Here is a 21,014-nt window from a genome sequence, read left to right on the forward strand (position 1 = left end):
CGGCCGGGCTGCAGCACCCACGGGGAAAGCAGCCTCCGCCTGTCGGGGTCGAGGCCCGCCGTGCCCCGCCGTGCCCCGCCGTGCCGCCGTGCCTCAGGCGGGGCTGCTGCCGCAGGGGCACCGCACCGCCCTGCCCAGGCTCTGGCGGCGCCGGGCGCCGCGCACGCTGGCGAGCGCGCTGACGTCGGCGGCGCTGATAGGCGGAGAGCCGCGCCGCACCCGCCCCCTGTCGGCCGTGTCCCCTGCCCTGCCCCCTCCCGGGAGCGCGGCCTCACTCCGCGCCGGCCGGAGCCGCCAACGGCCGTCTGCGGCCCTGCGCGCGCACGGGCGCCGGGGAAAGCGGGGGAGGGGGAACCGGGAACCGCTCCGGGAGCCGCGGACGCCGCCGCGAACGAGGCCCGCCCTTCCCCCACCCTCCCGCCCACTCCCCCGCGCGCACACGCCGGGACCGTTGCCCCGCGCGCGCCTCTCCCGCGCCGGCAGGGCCGCGGCAGCATGAGCGGCTCCTCCTGACCGCCGCCCCCGGCCGCGCCGCGTCCCCCTCGCCGCCGGGCCTCGTCGGATGCTGGCGTCTCCCCCGCGCCGAGGATGCTGAAGATGAAGCTGCCCCTGAAGCAGGCGAGCCACAAGGCGGCAGCGCTGGAAGAGGCGACGGCAGCAGCAGCCGCGGGGCTGGGGCTGAAGGAGCCCGGCGGTACCCTGGACTGTCACCTCCAGCTGCAGCAGGTGCCCCGGGCGCCGGCCCGCGGGGGCGCCGCCGCGGGGAGGGGGTGCGGGCTGGAGAGGCCGAGCCAGCTGCACGGCTTGGGGCCGGGGCCTGGGCCTGGGCCTGGGCCTGGCCCGCCGCCACCTCCCGCCGCGCTCACCGCTCCGGGCGGCGGCGGCGGGCCCGGCTCGGCGGCGGCCCGCATCGACAAGGAGACCGTGTACGAGTGGTTCGGGCTGGTGCTGGGCTCGGCGCAGCGGCTGGAGTTCATGGTGGGGCTGCTGGACCTGTGCAACCCGCTGGAGCTGCGGTTCCTGGGCTCCTGCCTGGAAGACCTGGCCCGCAAGGACTACCACTGCCTCCGCGACTCGGAGGCGAAGGCCAACGGGCTCAGCGACCCCGGGCAGCTCGGTGACTTCCGCGATCCGGCCGTGCGTTCCAAGCTCATCGTTTACCTGGCCCTGCTGGGCTCCGAGAACCGCGAGGCCGCCGGCCGCCTCCACCGCCTCCTGCCCCAGGTGGACTCCATCCTGCAGAGCTGCCCGGCGCGGCGGCCCCAAGCGGGCGCTGCCGAGGAGGAGGGGGCCGAGGAGGAGGACGTGGTGGTGGTGATGGACGGAGCGGGAGAAAACGGACAGGCCAGCCTGCCCGCCGCCCAGGGCCTCGGCTTCGGCGCGCAGGAGGAGCTGCTTCTGCTCTTCACCATGGCCTCGCTGCACCCCGCCTTTTCCTTCCACCAGCGGGTCACCCTGCGGGAGCACCTGGAGCGGCTGCGGAGAGCCTTATGCGGGGACCAGGAAGAGGAGGGCTTCGGCCGCCACCAAGCCCAGGTAACACCGTGTCCTGGTCTCTCCCCGCTGCGCCATCTCGTCAGGCGGTTTCCTCCTCCTTTCTTCACCCCCTCCCGATTTTCTAGGAGCTGAGGGCAGCCACTCACCTTTCCCTGAAGCCCTCCATTGGGATGTGGCACCTACCGTCTTGCCTCGGTGCTCGTCCTGTCTTCACCCCCTCCTTCGGCAGCGTAGGCCTAGGCCACCCCCACAGCTGCTGTAGAGTTTCTAGTACGAATTTCTTGTTGTAATGTAACAGCACCTGACTATGATGTAGTAGAATCCATGAGGGAGGATTTTTCTTTCTAGCCTGCCATGCTTTCTGGAGTGCTGCTCTTTGAATCCTGCCTTGCTGGAGCGCAGGCTGCAGGCTTACTGCTACAGCTTGACTGGCTGCCTCGTGTGCTGTAGGCCACTGAAGAAGGTCTACCATGCAGAAGTACAATCGACAGCTTGGCTAGTAAAAAAATAATAACAGTGCTAGATAGAAACCATACTGCCTAAGAGTGTGTTCTCTAGGGGCTTAAAACAATAGAATGTGTTGAAATAACTTTTATATGGAACCTGTTCCCCTGCCCCTTCCCCTCCCCAAATGAGACTTAGGCTTGGATTTGGCAAGGGTCAGGGCAGTAGTTGGGTTGGGGGCTCTAAGGCTGATTCTCTGAAAAGCCCCAGTCAGTAAGGTGGCTGAAGACATTTGGGAAGGGGTGTTAATCATTTTACTAAAGAAGTAAATTAAAATGTCACAACTGGAGCTTCTGTTAAAAGCTGTTTTCCTGGGTGGCTGTCAGGAAACACAAAGCACATCTTGAAAGCAGATGTGCCACTTGTTGCTGGAAAGGTGGCTGTCACTGAGAATGAAGACTTTCAATGAATGACACTGAAGCATTGGCGTGTGCAGCAGCTGTGTTTAAACTCAGGCTTTCCCCCAGTGCCATTAATTGCTGCCCCCTTGACGAGTGCTGGCCTTAAAATCTGCCCCATATTTATGCAACCAAGCCATCATGTTGGAGCTCTGCAGATTTTGGTCTATAGATGGCCTCTCATGCAAAGAGGAAGAAAAGGCTGAAAGATGGGTGTTTATAATGCTGTTCAACCACACACATCAGGTTTTCATTGGGTACTTAACAGAAAAGGTACCAAACAGTAAAGGTTGGGTTTTTTTGTTTTTGTTTCTAAGTTGACTTACAGTGCTATCCAGTTCAGCCACTCCTAGAAAACTGTTTTACAGTGCCTGCCATACAAAAGGAATGGCCCCTTTTTCTGTTTGGTAAAGACAGGATATGCTCTTGAGGAGTTCTTGGAGGAGACAGCGATGAATTTCTAAGCCTTCAAATACATTAAGTAAATGCTTGCGTAGTTTTAAGGCCAAAGCACATTTGGCAGATCATAAACTAGTGGGCAGATGCTACGGTACTGAAATCATAATGAATTTGTAGCATAAATCCCAACAGTGTTTATTTTGGCTCATTGACCTGCATCAAGTCTAGCTCTATCCCAAAACGAGTCCTGGAAGTCCATCTTCAGGGGGAGAAGGTTGAGTTGCAGGAAGTAGTAAGACTGACGCTGTTCTTGCTGGGTTTGAAGTGCTAATAACTAGAAACATACTTGCTACCTGAAGCTGGCACATCAGTAGCTGCTCTTTGTGTCCCACCAAATGCATTAGGAGATCAGGCTCTCATGAGCTACTGGGATTGAAATGTTTTGTGGAGCATTCTGGCTCTGGTGTTAAAGCAGCCTTCCAAGTTGTGGTTTCATTTACTCAGGGAACATGGACAGACCCAAATCAACTTGGCTGAACACGCACATCACATTCACTAGTCCACACAGAACTGAAACAGCATCCCTTCTGCAGGCTTTTTCTCCTTTCCCAATGGTTAAATTGTAAATACAGCAGAGCCTCTTCTGGGCAATAATGGCTGATAGGGAACAGAGGAAATTGGTGGGTTTCTGCTGAGTATTTTCAGTTCACATTCGCAGGGACGGTGTGACCCTTGCAGATAAGACGCTGGAGGAAATGGAGTTAGTAGCACGGTTAAAGACTTCCCTGGCAGCATGCAGCTGTATGGTTAAATTTGACTTGATTTAAAATCCTGTCAGGTCTCCACAGGCTTTTTATCCTCCTTTAATCTCTGAAATTTAAGTGCCTTCAGGGCTCTGCATTTGTGAACTAAAACGGTTCATAACGAGCTCTTTGAATTTTTCTACAGCTGGCCTCGGGTCAGAAGGGCTGGGCTCGCTATTGGGTTATAACCTGCGCTGTGGCCACGTGCCCAGCCCCGCGCAGCTCAGGCCGCTTCCCCTCAGCCTCGGGACGCTGCCGCTGCCCCGCGCCCTTCAGCCACCCGGCCCGGCCGTGCCCCAGCCAGCCTGCTGCAAGTTCGCGGGGCGAGCGGGTCCTGTCACGTTTAGCAATGGCCGCACCTGGGAGGGCTTCAACTTTCTTTTCCCCCGTTCAATTGGGACAGCGAGGCTCCGAGAGAGCTGAAGAACGAATAAGGGGGGACATCGCTAGCCCAAAGAGCACCGTAACGGCCCGGAGGTCTCTTCCCGGAGAGCGGCCCCGGGGGAGGGGGTGACCGGATCGATCATGGCTCCTCCCGGCCCCATGAGGGGCAGCCCCTCTTCCTTTCCGCCCTTCCCGCCGTGCCGGTGGGGGCGAAACGGCCGGACCCTTCCCCGGGCAGGGACGCGGTGACTGATGGTCACCACTGCTTCCCGCCCCCATTCAAGATGGCGGCGACGGAGCCTGCGCTCCTGGTCACGTGCCCGCAGGGCGGTTTCCCCGCCGTCCCGCCGCGGGAGGGGAGGCGCCCTCGGTTGCATAACGGGAAGGATCTCGGCCGTTCCGCACCGGCCCTCCCGCCGCTCCCGGAGGTTGGAGTGGGCCCGCGCTTACGGCCGCCCAATGGGAGGGCGGCGTGCCGGCGCGTGCCGCCCGCCGCTGCGGGCCTGGAGAGGCCCTCTGGCCCTCCCCCCCCCCGCCACGGGCGCGGCCGGGGCAGCGCCGGGCCCGCTCCGCGCCGCCGGGCGTCGGTCCGAGGAGCTGTCCCTGCCCTGAACTCTGCAGATCCCGCAGCCATTCAGCCCGGGGAACTTTGCAGGAAGGCTTTGCCGCCAGCGGGGCCTGTCCCGAGAGGGGCTGTGGTGTGCCCGGTTTACCGAGAATATAAACCACAAGAGAAGTTCTGTGCTGAGAAGCTGCTAGCTCAGCTCTGGGCTTCCGTCCTTAACACTTCAGGGCTTTCTCAGTTCACGTCTTCGGAACACTCTGAAGATGGTAGGAGAGCTGTTGTTCACGTGACACGTGTACCTATGGCAAGCAACGGTGATGTGAGATGGAGCTACAGAGGCGATGGAGTTCAGCCTGGAATTGAACCAGGTGGTCTATGTGTTATGTTTAGATTCTGAATTCCTTAGGGCAAGGACTGTTACTGCCTGTGGCATATCTATCAACATGGCTTGGTTCGAGGTGTCAGGGAGCTTTAACATTTAGCTGTAGTGAGCAGGAGAATTTGAGAGGTTCTACAATATAAAGCAGTTTGCTTTTCCATCATTTGGATTATGTTTTCTGGATAGGATCTGTGCTGCCTGATAAGGGTGAGCTCACATTAAAGTTGTTGACAAAGGATTAACAGGATTGCTGCTCTTTTCAGTCCCCTGTTTGAATGATCCTTAAAGAACTTAACACTTCTTAGTGATACATTTTAACAAATAGAGCTGGAAATGGCTGATAAATTCAAAAGTTGTAGGAGACAGGACTGTTGGAGTGGGATGAGCAGAGGTAGGATTGCCATGTAATTGCATAAGCTTTTTCTCTATAAGAAAGTGTTCTGAAATACTTTTTCCTCTTACTTAAGGTAGAAACACTTGATACTATTTGCAGATTTTTAAATGAACATGTAGTTTATAACACCTTCTGGAAAAAAAAGTCATTGGTACATAAAGCTGTATAGAATACGAATTTTGAATCTAAAGTTGAAGTATAAGAATAAATCAGCAGCATTCACATCTGTAGTCATAAAACAAGCATTGATGTGCGAAGAGTCTGCTAATATCACTATATATTGGTTTAAGTATCAGAACATACAGATTCATTCTTGTGTTGATTATAATTGTTTAATAAGTGCATTAGTATCAAAGCTGTTTGACTTTATTGCCTATCTTGCTCCATCCCATCCAAGATATGAGATCAGAATGCTGAAACACTGAAGGAGGTCTGAGTATACGCTAGCATAATAAATGTGGCTTGTGTTAGACACTGAAGCATTTAATCAGGCATACTTGACAGTAATAGGTTCCATTGAAAGAAGCAATCTCCTAGAGATAATGGTTTGCTGAACAGTATTCTAATTAGCTGGCTGGAGGATTCTTTACAGAAAAAGTCTCTACTTACAAACAAAGGAAAAGTTTCTATTTACAGAGTATTTTTCTTAGTAGGCTTCTATTTATAGGATATTTTGTCTGCAAATTAAAAGAGTGCTTTATGATTGATCTTCAGTGACTTGCAGCAGAATAAGGTACTAGAACTTAATTTTAGACTCTAGGAGCACTGTCTGTGAGAACAAAAATAAAGGCAATCCCATTTTGAAGCTGCAGTGTGATCTTTTTGGTGTCGTAGAGTTGAGCATAAGGGAAAGTATGTCTTCAGAGTCTGGTTTAAATAACAGACAGAAAGATAAAAAAATGTCATTCACTCTTGGCACAGATCTTTTAAATGGTGGTATGCTCCAGGAAAATACTAATGTTTTACAGGTTTTGCATACTGAGATAAGTATTCTGGCTCCCTTAGTGAATCCAACACCTTTGCCTCTGAACAGGCATTTCTCTGGCTCCAAACAGGAGTTAACTATTTCCAGAAACATTACTGGAAATAATCTGGAAAATAATTCGTAACTAGATAAAATACAATGCCTAAAATGAAAGACCTCTGTCTAAACGTGCATGCTAATGCTCCAGGAAACTGTGGAGTACAAAATTTCACCGTTTTCAGTTGGTTTTAGTTGTTCAGCTCTAAATATGAGGTGTTAGGACAAGTTTGTAGCCTTGCCCAGTCCCTTTATGCCAGGGTTAATCAGCCTCTTGCTGTTTCTGTGCCAGTTTTTTCTCTAACATATTAGATGAGCACTGGGAGCACTGAAAATATACCCAAGGCTTCCTAATGCTTGCACTTAGATTGCTGTTGTTAAGCTGTGGTCCAGTTTTCAGTGTTGCCCAATATTGACTTATTTGTAGATAGCGGGATCTCACTGGGCTTGGGGTACTGAGGACTCTGAGCTCTTTCTAAAGAGCTGCAGGAAAGGATGCAGCCAGCAGCAGCAGGATGGCTGTATCTATGAAACCACTGAAGTCTGTAGGATTCTGTCTACCTAGGTCTCTCCTACCTCATTTACTTGTTAAGATCAGTATCCAGTCGCAGCTGCTGTAGGAAACACTACAGCTGATTCGTCATTAACTGTAATTAATACTGAATGTCTACTTTTCCTCCCAGACTTGGTGAATTTCTGTCATGCCCTTCAAGTCTTAAGGGTGTATACTTTTAGAGACCGAAGCTCGCAGAGGATAAGCTCAGAGATTTGGCTGGAAACTGCATTCCTTCGTGCACTTCTTGTCTTTTCTCAACCTCTTAATCTTGGCCTTTTTGGGAAGAGGAAGTAAAAATACTTTTTATAGTGAAAGGAGGTTTAATGCCTTGGGAAGTGTCTCAGGAGTGAGAAAACAACATGACAGAGATTTTCTGTTGTTCAGAACCTGCCATACCTGACAGAATACTTCTGAACTATGCTGAGTTCAAAATTTGAGTTCAAAAATTGGATAAAATGACATATTAACCTTTGCTGGTAGTTAAAAGTAGTAATGAAGGCATCATCTCTCACAGTACTAATTGTACTTCAGGGAACCAACCCTAAGGGGCAAATGTTTTTCTAAATTTTTCTGTCACTCTAGGCTGTTGTGAGATTAATTTTTTGCATTCAGTCTGAACTAATACATTCAAGTAATCACTTAATCACTCAAGACACAATTGTGACAGTACTGAATTTGTACAAAGTTGGATGAGCAACCAGCTGGCGATGCAGTAATCTAAACTGTTGCATTGCTGGCTATAGCTTCAAGTTCTCTACTTTGTCATAGGCTGCCTAGGGTGGACTAAAATAGTGGTTTAAGTCTAGTTAAAAGCTCAGGTGCAGATGAGACTTAGAGAAAGAACATGCTGTGTTTCTCTAACAGCAAGCACAAGGTGTGGTATTCCCCCAGCACTTTAAATCATTGCTGTAGCTGACACAATCTGGTACTTTGAGTGTAGTTGCTAGAGACCTCGATAGCTGAAGTTCGTCATGCTGTGTAAGAGGTATGCTCTTGTCTCAAAATTGTCATGATTTCACAGTGCTACAAGTTGGTCAATATGTGATTGCTGAAGTTGTCGTATGATGTGCTTTTCCTCCCTGAATCAGCTGATGTTGGGTTTTTTTTCCACAAGGCTTCTGTATCCCTTGCAGTGTTTTGTTGCTGCCTCTTACAGGTGAGCTCTTAAAATAGTTTCACTAAACAAATATGCCTTAAAGTACTCTTGGGCAACTCTGCGTTTTCTCCTTTTAGTCTTGCTTACTAGATGTGAGTTAATAGGGCAGTTGCAGGTTATCCATTTGAACCTTACGTTCAGCCAGCCAGACTTTTATTTAGCATATTATGGGATTTTATGTCTGGTCACAGAAGCACAGAATGGTTGAGGTTGGCTTGGACCTCTGGAGGTCATCTTGTCCACCTCCTCCCTCCACCCCCACTCAGGCAGGGCCACCTACAGCTGGTTGCCCAGGACTGTGTCCAGATTGGCTTTTGGTTATCTCCATGGATGGAAACCCCACAGTCTCTCTGGGCAACTTGTGCCAGCACTCAGTCACCCTCACAGTGAAAAAGTGTTTCCTGATGTTCAGAGGGAACCTCCTGTGTTTCAGTTTGTGCCCATTGCCCCTGGACCTGTCACTGGGCACCACTCAGAAAAGCCTGGCTCCATCCTCTTTGCACCCATCCTCTTTGCACCCATCCTTCAGTTGTGTATATATACATATTTACAGATAGGTAGGTAGATTATTTTCTGAAAAGCTGCTTTTTAGCTGGTTAGGCCTCAGCTTGTGTTGTGCCTGTAGTTTTTCCTCCCCAGGTGCAGGACTTTGTGCTTCCCCTTGTTGAACTCCATGAGGTTCCTGTCAGCCCATTTCTCCAGCCTGTGATTCTATGTGGAATAAGTGTTATTGTTCTGGAGGTTTATTTTGCACATGAAAAGATAAGTTAACAAGGAAGTATTTGTTTCCTGGCTGTGGCTGAAAGAGGCATCATTTGGTAGATCTTCGTGGTCTTAGATCTTGAGGTCAGTTCTGTTCTTAGTCTTGTAGGACAGCTCTCTGCGTCTCAAATCAATTGGACAGTGCCATCATGTAGCTGAAAGCTTGCAAACTGAAGCGTAACTTAGCAGTGATGTCAGGCGGGCAGTTGTCTTCAGTCATGGTCTTGCACTTGGCTAGCAGCTTATGCGAGACAGTAGTGGGTGGTGGTTTTTTTTGCATGGGAGACAACCTGTTGCATCAACAGTTGTCCACATTGTTTGCATTTGTGAGCATCAAATGCATGTGCTGGATTTCCGTTTTAAGACAGCATCAATGTTCTATCCATACATCCAAGTAACAGCAAGTAAAAGTGTGCTGATACAGTTGCACACAGGCTTCCTCTTTGTTGCTGTTGTCATCAGGGTTCAGCAGCACACAAGTACACATGCAGTTTCAGCTGATAGTTGCTTCTTTAGAAGTGATGCTTAGCGTTTGTGCTAATGTAGCTACATAGGTATGTATCTGTGTATCATGGTTGTGAAGCAATAAGGGTGGTAGCTTGTAAGGATTGTTCTAAGGAAATCACGGCTTTGGTCTTGTAACTGGCATCACATCTAGTAATGATTATTCTGACATCAATCAAATTTCTCTACGGTACAGATGCTGTAGTTGATAACTTGTGATCATGAGTTAGATCTTGATTCTTCTAAGGTGCCTTCTTTCATCTGGTTTTGTTTGCTAGTTCCCACTTGAACATGAATGAATGAGCTGTGCCAGTTTACATCTGAACAGCCTACAAGTCTAAGTAGTGCTGTCCCTAACAGCACATTTACTGAAGTCTTGCAGAAAAATAAGCTTTCATATTTGGGCATGTAGAACTATTCAAGCAGCCCAGCTGCTCTAAGCAGGTTTCCCTTGTTAGTGCTCATCAGAGCTGATGCATGAATAGTTCTTTTATGAAAGTGCAGTGCAAACGTCAGAATACTTAACGTGCATCAATCACTTCCTCATGATGATTAGAAGCCTATCCAATAATGGATTTCATGACATATTGCCAAACCAATACCAGCATGACATTTTTTGATCAGCCATCTATGTTAATAGAGGGCAGAGCTTGGACATCTGTCATGTGTATTTGAGAGATTTGCTCAGCTCACATACGTTAGTTATACAGAGCAACATCCTTCTGAGCCGGATGACTCCACACTTTAGATATTTGATGCTTGTCCTTACAGTTGTGGGAAACATCTCAAGTGATAGGTGGGTTTTATTAATATGGTAATGGCTTTCAGCCATATGAGGAAAGATGTCTTAGATAAAAAACTATGGGGTAGATTGTGAGAGCAGACAATTTTTAGAGTGCTCTCGTAGCAAATTTCACTTTCAAGGAGAAATGTAGTTAATCCTCTGGCCTGTCACGAAGATCTATGCGATTATTAAATTAATTATCTGGCAACTGGTTTGGGGCCACCCACATTTCTTGCTTCACTGTCTTTTAATCATTAGCAGCAGAACTGCTGTGAGTTGCAGTGAATCCTTGCATGCGAAAACCTTACAGTGACAAAGGCTTATGCAAGAATTAATCTTACACTTGCATGTGCTGTGTGAATACATTTTATTAATGGACAGGAAATGACTAGCACAATTAGTGCTATACACCATGACCATCAATAGGAATTCCTTGGCAGCATACTGAGTTTTAAAGGACTTGTGCTTGTGGTGTGACTGGTACCAGGTAGCTGGCTGTGATGTCACCCTCACTGTTCATCTGCCCTCCAGACTGCCTTGACTTTCCACTTGCATGCTAGAGTTGTCTGCTCTGATAGTGCCACTTGTATTGTCTTCATGTGTGAGTGTTGGAAGTAGGACTGTAACAGTAAGTAACACCCAATGTGAAGAGTTGTAATGCAGGCTCATACAGGAGCTGGAGCTGTCACAGAAACAATCCTTGCAGGCTGTAAGCTGTACAGTGAAGCTATGACTGCCTTGGGTTACCCTACTGTCTACTTCCTGCATTCCACTGGGGATTGTGAAAGCTATAATTCATAGAATACATGCAGTATATATTGCTGGTTTAACTTTCTAGGTGAAGAATTTTTCAAGTGAATAAATTTTGAACTGTTTTACAGTTATGATGGTTTATAAAATCATCCATGTCAGGACTTGTTTAAGTACAGGTTTGGAACCATGTAATAGTTTACAGTTCAGAGGGAGCCTTCAAATGTGGATGTAGCTCACTTGGTACAGAATGCTGCCATGGATAGAAAAGCAACCACTCTAGAATAATTCTCTGCAAAGATATCTGAACACTGTTACAAAGATGATAGATATGCTGGGTGAGAAGCAGTTTTCTAGTATTAGGAGGTGTAGCAGAAATATTTAATGCTTCTTCGGCATGAGCTGAGCGGAATACATCTTTGAAGTAAATCTTATTTCCACACCTCTCTTCTGAAAACTACTAACAATTTCGTTGACTTCTCAACTAGCAATTATTTATTAGAATAGATTGTAATTTATTTTTTCCATTAATCAAAACAAATAGCCTGACTTTGAAGGCAAAAGAAGGTCTGACTTTAAGTTTGGTTTTAGATCCATTTGTGAATTGAAAAAATAAGTAATTGATTAGGTGGAAGCCTCAGCTTGTTCCTTCAAATGAGTGATGCACTGCTTTCAGCTCTTATGGTCATGATTTCAAAGGTGGAAAAAGACATCTTAGAAAAGTAAACCAACTTGAACAGTTTGAAAGCCTCTGTCAGAGTTAATACAAATGTCTGTCGTCTTCTGCATGCAGTGTGGAAGAAAGATATCAAAGCTGTTTTTGGCAAAGCATATAGCTGTAGCTTAAGGAAGACCTTACCTCTGTCAGAGAATTGACATTGATCTTCTCTAGAAATCTTGGTTCAGTTGTTTGATTTCATGTCAGGAAGAGATTGACTCTCATACCAAAATATGCCCTAAACTTTTCAGGTAGTTCAGACACAGGCAGTTAATCGTAGTAGTGCTTTTTATGAAGAGTCTTAAAGGAATCACAGTTTTAACGGGTAACATTGATGCTCACATGCCAACAGCTTTGTGAGTAATGCATGACCATGAGTTAGCACTTAAAAAGTTAAATATTTGGGTTTGATTGTGTTCATGGTTGTTATGAAATGTTTGACAAAACAGTGTCAGCGGGGGTTTTGAGGAGATCTGAAAGTGGCTCTCTCCAGACTATGCTTGTGATTTTTAATTTTTTTTTTAATTAAACTAAACTTGGAAATTGCTAAAGCTGTTGAAATGCAATCTTGTTGATATGCATCTATTTTCCTTTCTTGTTCCAAATCTGACATTGCACTAAGAATTTATTAGATGTTTGAAGCTTGAAACACTGTTTTGATCAGTTAAGTTTGCTGAGATTGTTTGCTGAGTAACCAGGGATTGGTGTAAATTTTATCTTGAGAAAACAAGGTATGCTCTATATTTTAAGTCTGATTGCTTTGAAACCTGAAATTACTGACACTCAGCATAGAACACAAAACATACCCTGATTTAGATGAAACAGCTTAAATGTTGTTCAGTTCTTCAGACTGTGTGTAGTGCAGTCTAAAGGCCACGTAGGTGTTCACTTGCTGGTTGTGTACTGCTGTTGATGTGACTGATGAAAGTTAGATTAAGTATGCCCAGGGCAGTCTTGATGCCTTGATACTTACTGGGTCCTAAATGAGTTGAACGCATTGTTAGGAGTTGCCACTGTTTGTACCCGTACTATAGATGACGTAAAGGTGGTTCAGTAAGGTGAAGCAAGCTTTAGTTGATACATCTGTCAAATCTGAAGTTCATTGAAGAATTCACAAACCGCAAGGGAATTGTGAGGTCTTTTGATACCTCTGTGCTTCCTCATTCTGGTCTGTCTGTTGTGATGGTCTTGGTGTCCTCTGTACCAAACAAGGTAACTTGTTTTGGCTGCTGGTTTGTCCCATCACATTGCACAAGTCCTTCAGGAAAAAAAAAAAGCAAAAAATCCTCCCCCGCCCGCCCCAAACCAAAACCAAACTAACCCAACCCAACCAAACAAAAACAACCCAAAACCTCATCTGTTCTGGCACTTATTTCCAGAATGTTATGCTTCCTGTACTTAAAAATAAGAGTGCTGTCTGAAGATTTATATTTTTTCCTCTGTCCATCTTCTATGAAGGTCTTTCAGTGGAGCAGTATTCTTCATCCTGAATAAGAGGAACAGACTTTGAATATACATCTACTTCAAAAGTACCCATTTCTCCCAGGAATTTAGCTTTATAGAGCTACTAATAAGATAAATACTTATTTACCTTCTAGTTTTCATGCAGACCAGTTGCTAAATATTTGCAGTGCATTGAGTGTCCTTTATTTAACTTGCTTCTTTTGAAAGCCTTCCCAAGAAACCTACCCTCTGTTTTAGATTCCAGTGCTTACTAAAAACAGTATTTGATTGATTTTTGATGCTAAACAGCAAACCACCTTCTCTCCCTCTCTGCACTGCTGCTGCTACTATCGATATGGTATTTACATATTGATGGCAGTTAGGTACTTTCTAAGCTCATATGTTACAGTACTTGTTACAATTAAATAGAGGTGCCTTACTTAAGAGATTAATCCAGAAACTTGCTAGCAGCTTTTAGTGTTCCGTATTTTTTGTGGCTGTGTCTTTCTAAGCAGCTGATCAGCTGGCAAAAGCACTTGCATCTAAAGTCATTGGACATTTAAAAACATTTCTGAATTTTATCTTGGTTTATCAGTTTGTTTTTTTAACAAGACCTGGTCATTGAGGAATATGTAAATTGATATAGTAATGTTTTATGTTAATTTGGGAAATTTTTTTTAGGCTCTTGTTATGCCAGATGAACCATTTGAAGTCCATGCTCATCTAATACTTTTCTCTAGTTTATCACTGTTAGCCTAGTTCGTTCTTTCTTATGTATCTGTCTGTCTTGTATGATTTTCTGTTCTGTCCCTCTGTAGGCACTGTATTATAACAGTAGTAATTCTTGGCATATAATTTTGAAGTCTGCATGCAAATGTGTGGGGAGATGACCTTTCAGTCTGTCCTTTTCTCTATAGAAGAGGGATGTTGGTGGCAAATGATTGCATTCTGAATGTTTATTTAAGTAAGAGGTGTGTGGATTTAGCTGTAAGGACCATACGTCCTGTTAGACTGTCCAAACAGTTACTCACGATTTCCTATATAGAAGAGGTGGCAGGCTGAAGATATAGGGCGTAAATAAAATTGAGATTATGTTTAGTGTATAGGGAGTAGACGACTTCACGGGTTAGTTACTGAAAGAATTCATAGTAACAGTAAACGAGCATTGAAGTTCTGAGCTAATGATCTTGAATTACCCAGCCTGAGAGACCCTAAAGGCACATGCTCTGTCCCCCACCCTGTTCTGTTTTTAAAATAAGGTCAGTGAAACATTGGGGTTTATAGCTGACATTTGATAAACAGATAAATTAAAAAAAAAAAACCAAACAAACAGAAATAGCTTATGACTACCTTTTTTACCACTGTCAAAAACTTCATTTTTTTTTTTCCTGTAGAATACCAAATAATGAGGTGGTGGTGGTGGTTGTTTTTTTAATTTCTGCTGCTTAGAGCAAGCTTTAATATACATTCTATTAAGACACTTCCTTTTTTTTCCCCTTCTCAATTTAGAATGACTTTTCCCGTAGTGACTGCATGTCAAGCAACGAGACCAGTTTATTAGAACGAACTACAGCAGCTCATGATGGACTACCAATGGCTTCCCATAGACCTCAGCGAGAAGGTATGTTGCCTGAGGTTTCTTTTGAGGATCAGTTTGAGGGGTTTTTTGAACACTAAATTCTGCCTGGAATTGTAGAAATCTTGCATCTGTGAGAAACTGCAGTGATTGTAAGTATAAGATCTTCTCTGCTGCCTAGTTGGTCTTTTGATTGTTATAACAAGTTGTCGTGCTTGTTAGCTGCTAACTACTAGTAACTTTGTGCACAAAAATTGATTGCAAATGGGCTTCCTCCTGAGGAAAGAGGTGGGATTTGGGGGAAAAAAAGAAAATTTAATGCAGTTGTATTAATGATGCTTAGACTTTTTGAAGCAAAACTAAACATGAAAATACTGTGGAACAGTGGATAGCTTTTGCTGCTTGATTCAGTTGTATGTGATTAGTCTTAAAAAAGAAAACCATATATTAGGAGATTTTATAGAGGGTGGTTGTTTGGAGGAGTGAGAGGCTTTCCACAGAAGTGTCTTCTGGCTCTGTTGGGGAGAACAAGAACAAAGCTTCAGACTGTAAACAGAACTCTTCTGTGCAATTGCCAGCAGTTTCTTCTCTTTGAGGAAATGAGCATTATTGAAAACATATTTATTCTTATCCTTTATTCTCCGACAAGATTAGCAAATCTCAAAATTAGTCTACACTACCCTGCAGATAGTGAGGAGCTGGCAATTTGGAAAAACTGTTGCTATTCCTTTTGTCCTCATAAATGTCCTTTTGTCTCTACTGTGAAGATTTAATTACACTTTGAAGGCTGGCAATTTGAGTATTTTAATTCCTTGCAAAAAAACACAGAGAAAGATTATGGCAGATAACAGACAACAAACCTGTTTCAAATCCTTTTAGAGTTCAAAGTGTTCATATTCACAAATTAGAAACACAAAGGGAGGCTCTCTTTAACAGTGCTCTTGAATTAAATACCAGAAACACAGAAGAGTGGAATAGTTGAATCGAGTGAAGAGCTTAAATATTTCTCAGCATTCGTATTATCATAGTTAGAAACTACAGTGAAGGATCAGAATAATTTTGTGATATTTGCTATGTAGGTATGTGATAGATTCCCCGCTACAGAAATCTCCTTACTGGGTTAGAAATAGCACTGATAATAAAACATGTTTTTATTCTTAGCTGTGATGAATACGATTTTTAGAAATATTAACTTATACTCACAATGGAAGCAGTGTCACGTATACATGCTTGACTTAATCATCTTGAATGCATGTGTTGTGTCCAAAATACATGTAGAGATGTAACACGGCTCATTGGCTTGTATATTCAAACATTTCTTCTCAGTCTAACCATTTAGAATATTTAAAATATGATTGTGGAAACAGAATTTTAAAGTGGTCTATTGAAACTATGGAACTAAAGCTGTGCAGCAACAACACTGTAATTACCTGTTGTATCACTTATTATGATGAAGCCTGCACCAGCAACAAAAAGAAATTAAGGAAGGTGAAGGTACTACGGTTTGTAATAAAACTTCTTTATACTTGAGGACAAATATATTTAGCATTGAGAACATTAAATAGTTTAAACACAATCTCATTAAAAAAGAAGCTTGTCTCTGAATGCTAATAGTGTTAGTTTCCATAGTTATGTATGCTAAATATATGCATGTAGTGAAATGCAGTTGAAATCACTATTCTCTGTTCTAGTCATGGGAATCAACTTTTAATTAACTTCTGAATAGCAACTCAGCTAATGGTATATCAGTTTTAACATTGGCCATTACAAAAGTTTACTGCACCAAAACTCATGTTATATCATAGTCCTTTTTCTAACAGTGCTTGTGTCTATACCAGACAGGTAAAAAGGTCACTAAACATTTGTCTTTTCATGGTATATGGATGTATGTTATTGTCTGGCATCCTTTTAACAGATTTATTTGATTGTAATAATTAATCTTCATTAACTTATAAAAATTACCTGATCATCTAGTGCTCTAACTCCCAAGTAGAGGGTTACAACCAGCATACACCCTCACACTCAGTATTTGTCAGTCTTTCTACTAAAAGAAGCTGTAACACTATCACTAAGCTTATATGCTGGATTTTTATTCCTTTAAGGAAATTGCTAATACTTAGTTCTCTTAGAACTGACATGTTTGATGGACATAGCACTTTAACTGTAGTTTTAACAAACTTCATTAAAGATGTTTAAGTTAGATGAAGTGGTTGTTAGCTAATCTCCAAAAATAAGCTTTGTCACATACACTTGTAGGAGGTTGGTTTTTTGGTTTGTTTGTTTGGGTTTTTTTGCTTTTTTTGTTGTTGTTGTTTTGTTTTGTTTTGTGTTTTTTTGGTGGTGGTGGTTGTTGTTGTTGTTTATTTTTTTTTCCTTTTTTGTTTTTTAATATCCCATGTAAACATGCAGTTAAAAATTGAAAGGGAAACATTAACTGGTCACACTACCTCCCTTCCACGCCCCTCCCCCCCCCCCAAAAAAAAAGAAAAAGTTCAGAAGCATTGAAAGGAAGCTGTTTGTGGGGCTGGTTGGTGTGGGGGCTGGTGAAACTTTTTAAAATAATTTTTTTTACCTGTAAAGATGTGTTCATGCTTGTAAAGGAATAAAATTATGTTGAATTCTTAGGCCAGCATAGCAGGAAAAGTGAAAAGCCTGTTTCAACTATATGAGGATTTTTATATAGAGCAGGGGTGTAAAACTCATTTTCACTAGGGACTGCATCAGCCGCATGGTTGCCTTCAAAGGGCCAAATGTGATTTTAGAACTGTACAAATGTAGGAGTAGTTAGATTTATACAGTCCTAAAATCACATTTGGCCCTTTGAAGGCAAGTGTGAGGCTGATGCAACCCCCCCCGTGAAAATGAGTTTGACACCCCTGTTTTAGAGTATTACCTGAACAATGCTATGTGCCCTCAAGAAAATCTCTAGACCCTGAAGGCCATATGGTACTGCTACTTACAAGTCACAGCCAGAACTTGCCTGTTCCTGAATACAGTAGACTATGGGGAAAGGAATGTTAAAGCAACAAGGACTTTAAAGTACTTTTCTTCCTTTTCAGTTCAATTTAATGATACTCTTTACAGTATGATTGTAGTAGCCTCTGCTTCTTCTCTTAATTTTCTCTTTGCTAACACTAGTTTCTGTCCCCTTCAGGCCTTTTCCAAGTGTTTGCTTCCACCTGAGTGCCTTTCAGAAGTGTGGTTCTTCTGTCTTAGTTTGCTCTCATTACTATGTTTCAGAAATGTGGATGTGGAAGGCACTGTCACTGGCTTTTGTATTGTTGTATTTAAGTGAGTTTTGGTCTAAATAAGCTTTTGAGTAATGCACAGATTTCCATCATCTGCAATGAAGGGATTGTTGTCAGGCCAGAGAAATACTTTATATGAGAACAAGGCTTCACCTGCCCCCTGCAGTTTGTTATAGTAAAATAGCATCTGAGGAAGAGTGAGGTTGTGTGAGTCACTAAGTAGAATACAGTGATTCTCAGAGTGGCTAGGTAAGTAGATATGTTTTCAAACTGTAATTTTGGTGTGTACAATAAGGTGTTTTTCTTTCAGCTGTACACATTGAGAAGATAACCCTGAAAGGAGTACCAAGAAAAAGGGCTGACAAACATTTGGAGTACACATTCAAAGTAAGCGAATAACCTCCAGAATACTGAAGTAATTGTCTTCATGGTATCTGTGTACTGTAGATATATACAGCTTGTTTCAGGTGCCTCCTCGGAAGGCAATTTTGAATTCAGTTAGAGTCTTCAGAGATTCGTGGAATTATCCTATAATTCCCTTGGACTCTGTGTACAGATCAGGTGTTTTGTGTAATTGTGGGCATAAGGTGATAAGGTGTAAAACACCAGCAATAGCCAAATCTGTGACATCACTTCAGGAAACCTGGCTTTTGATAATTTGGGGTAAGCATCACAAAGAATTCTAAAACTAGTTGATTGTTTGCTCAAGTGGCATAGGAGTGCAGTTCTTGTGACTGCAGTTTTATATTGCTTGGAATTATGTGATCATCTTAAATCTCTTTCATGAGTGTTTACCATAAGAAGATGGATCCTGTGTTTTTTGACAAAACTTAGGGTTGGTTGGTTGATCTGTTTTGCAGTTTGTTTAAAGTAAATGCAAACAACCTAAAAATGTCAACAAACTTGAAGGCCTACCTAGTATAGTCTTCATATATTATAATATCCAGAGGCAACATATAAAACAATTATGTCAGTGAATTTTAAAACAAAACTGAAACACTGCTTTTTACTACTTTGGAAGAGAAGCTTTTGGGATTGGGTTCTGGTATTAAAGGCCATAGGTGTTAAGGAATAGCTGATAAGACAGTGATGTTCTAATTGAATCAAAGTAGTAATTTTCTTAGCAAGGACTGACTGACATTATGAGTAATTCAGCCAATAGATGTGAGTTTGGTAGTATACCAGATTTGAACAGAAAGTTTGGCTTTTTTCTCCAAACAATAGAATGTTTTAGATCAAATATTATAACTGTCCATTTGACATCAGTCATAGGAGCTCTTTGAAGAGGCAAGTAGCCATTTTTAGCTCAAAACTGATGTGTTGATCCCAAAGGCTGATATTGCATTCTTTAAATGGATTTGAATTATAGAGTTTTCTCTTTTCTGGTATTAGTAGAAGCTTAAAATTAGAATTAAATTGACATGTAAACTACTTCTGGTTTTGAAGTAAAGTAGTGGCAACAGATACCTTGTTGATCATGTCTGAAGGTGAAACTTGCAAAAAGTTCTGCACTCTTCTTTTGCTGAGGACAGTGATGTGGAATTTAGCCTTCAAAATCTTAAAGGTTAACTTGCCCAAGTATTTCAATCTTGTCATAGCTCTTTTGTCCAATTAGTCTATGAACTGAGTACTAGTAAAATACAATAGTAGATAGGAAAGCTTTCTGCAGAATGCCCATATAGATTATTAATTTTTAAAGTCAGTTACAAAACTATTTTGAAAATTCAGCACATAGATGGATTTGACAGTGTTTTTGAATTTCTTTGTTAAAAGGGTAATTGTGGAGATATTCTGGGAAGTATTTGAGTAAGCTTGAAACTCCTCCACCTCAGTTCTTGTAGGAGAGTTTCTTCTCCTCATCTGTGCAGGTATATACTCTGCGCCTCACTGCAGATCATTTAGTGCTAGCCCAGATTCTGCTTTTCAAGGTTATAACAGCAATTACAGTCATGGCTTCCCAACTGAGGTCACCAAGAGTAGTTGGCGTTTCTGAGACTAGGCTGAAGGCAGTTGGTGTTTGACATTATCCTATCAACTCTTGGGAGTAAATGAATGTTTGTAATTGCCATGTCCACTCCCATTACCCAGAATCTTCCCATGCATGTAATGGGAATCTTAAGCCCAGAAGCAGGCTTAGAGCCAGGCAGCACTCATCTAACCAAGCTTACTACTTTTTTTTTTCTCAAAATATGCACGTGAAGGTGCTGTTTTACTACTTGCATGTGGTGTCAGAACAATAAGGTACTGAAATGTTATATAACCATATACCAAAATGCTGCCTGATTCTTCAGTAACTTCTTTATTAAGTTGCAGTACTTCTTATGAATTGTACCCTACAACAGCTTCTATATGACCATGTAAGCTTCAAGCCTAAGACAGGTAAAATTATTTTATAGGCAAAATAAACAAAGAGAGATTTTTTTTTTTCCCTTTTTTTGATTCATGATAATGGCAGCAAGAGCTCAATCCAGTCTATCTGACCTACGGTCCTTCTCTCTGGTACCTGCTTTTTGCTGTTAATAATGTCTATTTGATACACATCCTGTAATTAAGAAACCTTCTAGCTGCCTTTTTCTGAGTCAATAAGTCAGTAATCTTCAGGGACTTTGTTGCATTTATCTGAAGTTGTTAATACTTTCTTTAGCCACAAATAACATGAAGGTAATATTAAAATGTGCACTCAAAATCAGTGTCTTTGAAAAAGTACACCATTATCTCTGTTTCGCCTGGTATTTATCTGCAAGTGTGTACTCTTATACTGAGGTTGTCAGATTTGTGGAAATGTTAAGATCACCTAACTGATACGATATTTGGAAAAATAAACTTTTCTCATTCTCTTTCCTTTCCTTTCCTTACTAGGTAACCTGGTCTGATCTTTCAGTAACATGTGTAACAAAAACACACCAGGAGCTTCAGGAATTCCTGCTAAAAGTATGTATTGAAGTATAAAAGTAGTGTTTACACATCAGGTTTATAACTTCAGAAGTAGTCTAAGACAGCTGTGATTTCTGGGGTGTAATTAGGGAAACAAAAGTATGCTACCAGATTTTTGTACTTCACAATTGTATTAACCATTAAAATCACATATATTGTGGTGGGGCAGCTTGGCAGGTGAAGAAGCTCAATAGAATGTTTGGGAAGTTTCCCAGGAGGAGATCGTTGGTTTCATCTGA

The 21,014-nt window shown here is 43.1% G+C and overlaps 1 protein-coding gene across 5 annotated transcripts in view; it reads left to right on the plus strand.

Moving 5' to 3' along the window:
- Window positions 1–266: 266 nt before the first annotated feature.
- Window positions 267–21,014, plus strand: part of ZCCHC2 (zinc finger CCHC-type containing 2) — a 44,124-nt gene continuing 23,376 nt past the window's right edge. For all 5 annotated transcript variants that reach the window (XM_082044215.1, XM_082044219.1, XM_082044216.1 and 2 more), the window contains exons 1-4: window positions 267–1,536; window positions 14,527–14,638; window positions 18,152–18,228; window positions 20,701–20,772. In XM_082044215.1, coding sequence (XP_081900341.1) covers window positions 589–1,536; window positions 14,527–14,638; window positions 18,152–18,228; window positions 20,701–20,772 — 1,209 coding nt within the window. In that variant the 5' untranslated portion in view covers window positions 267–588. The remainder of the gene's footprint in view (window positions 1,537–14,526; window positions 14,639–18,151; window positions 18,229–20,700; window positions 20,773–21,014) is intronic.

Source organism: Streptopelia decaocto (assembly GCF_964273445.1).
Source record: "Streptopelia decaocto genome assembly, chromosome: 2".
Taxonomy (NCBI): domain Eukaryota; kingdom Metazoa; phylum Chordata; class Aves; order Columbiformes; family Columbidae; genus Streptopelia; species Streptopelia decaocto.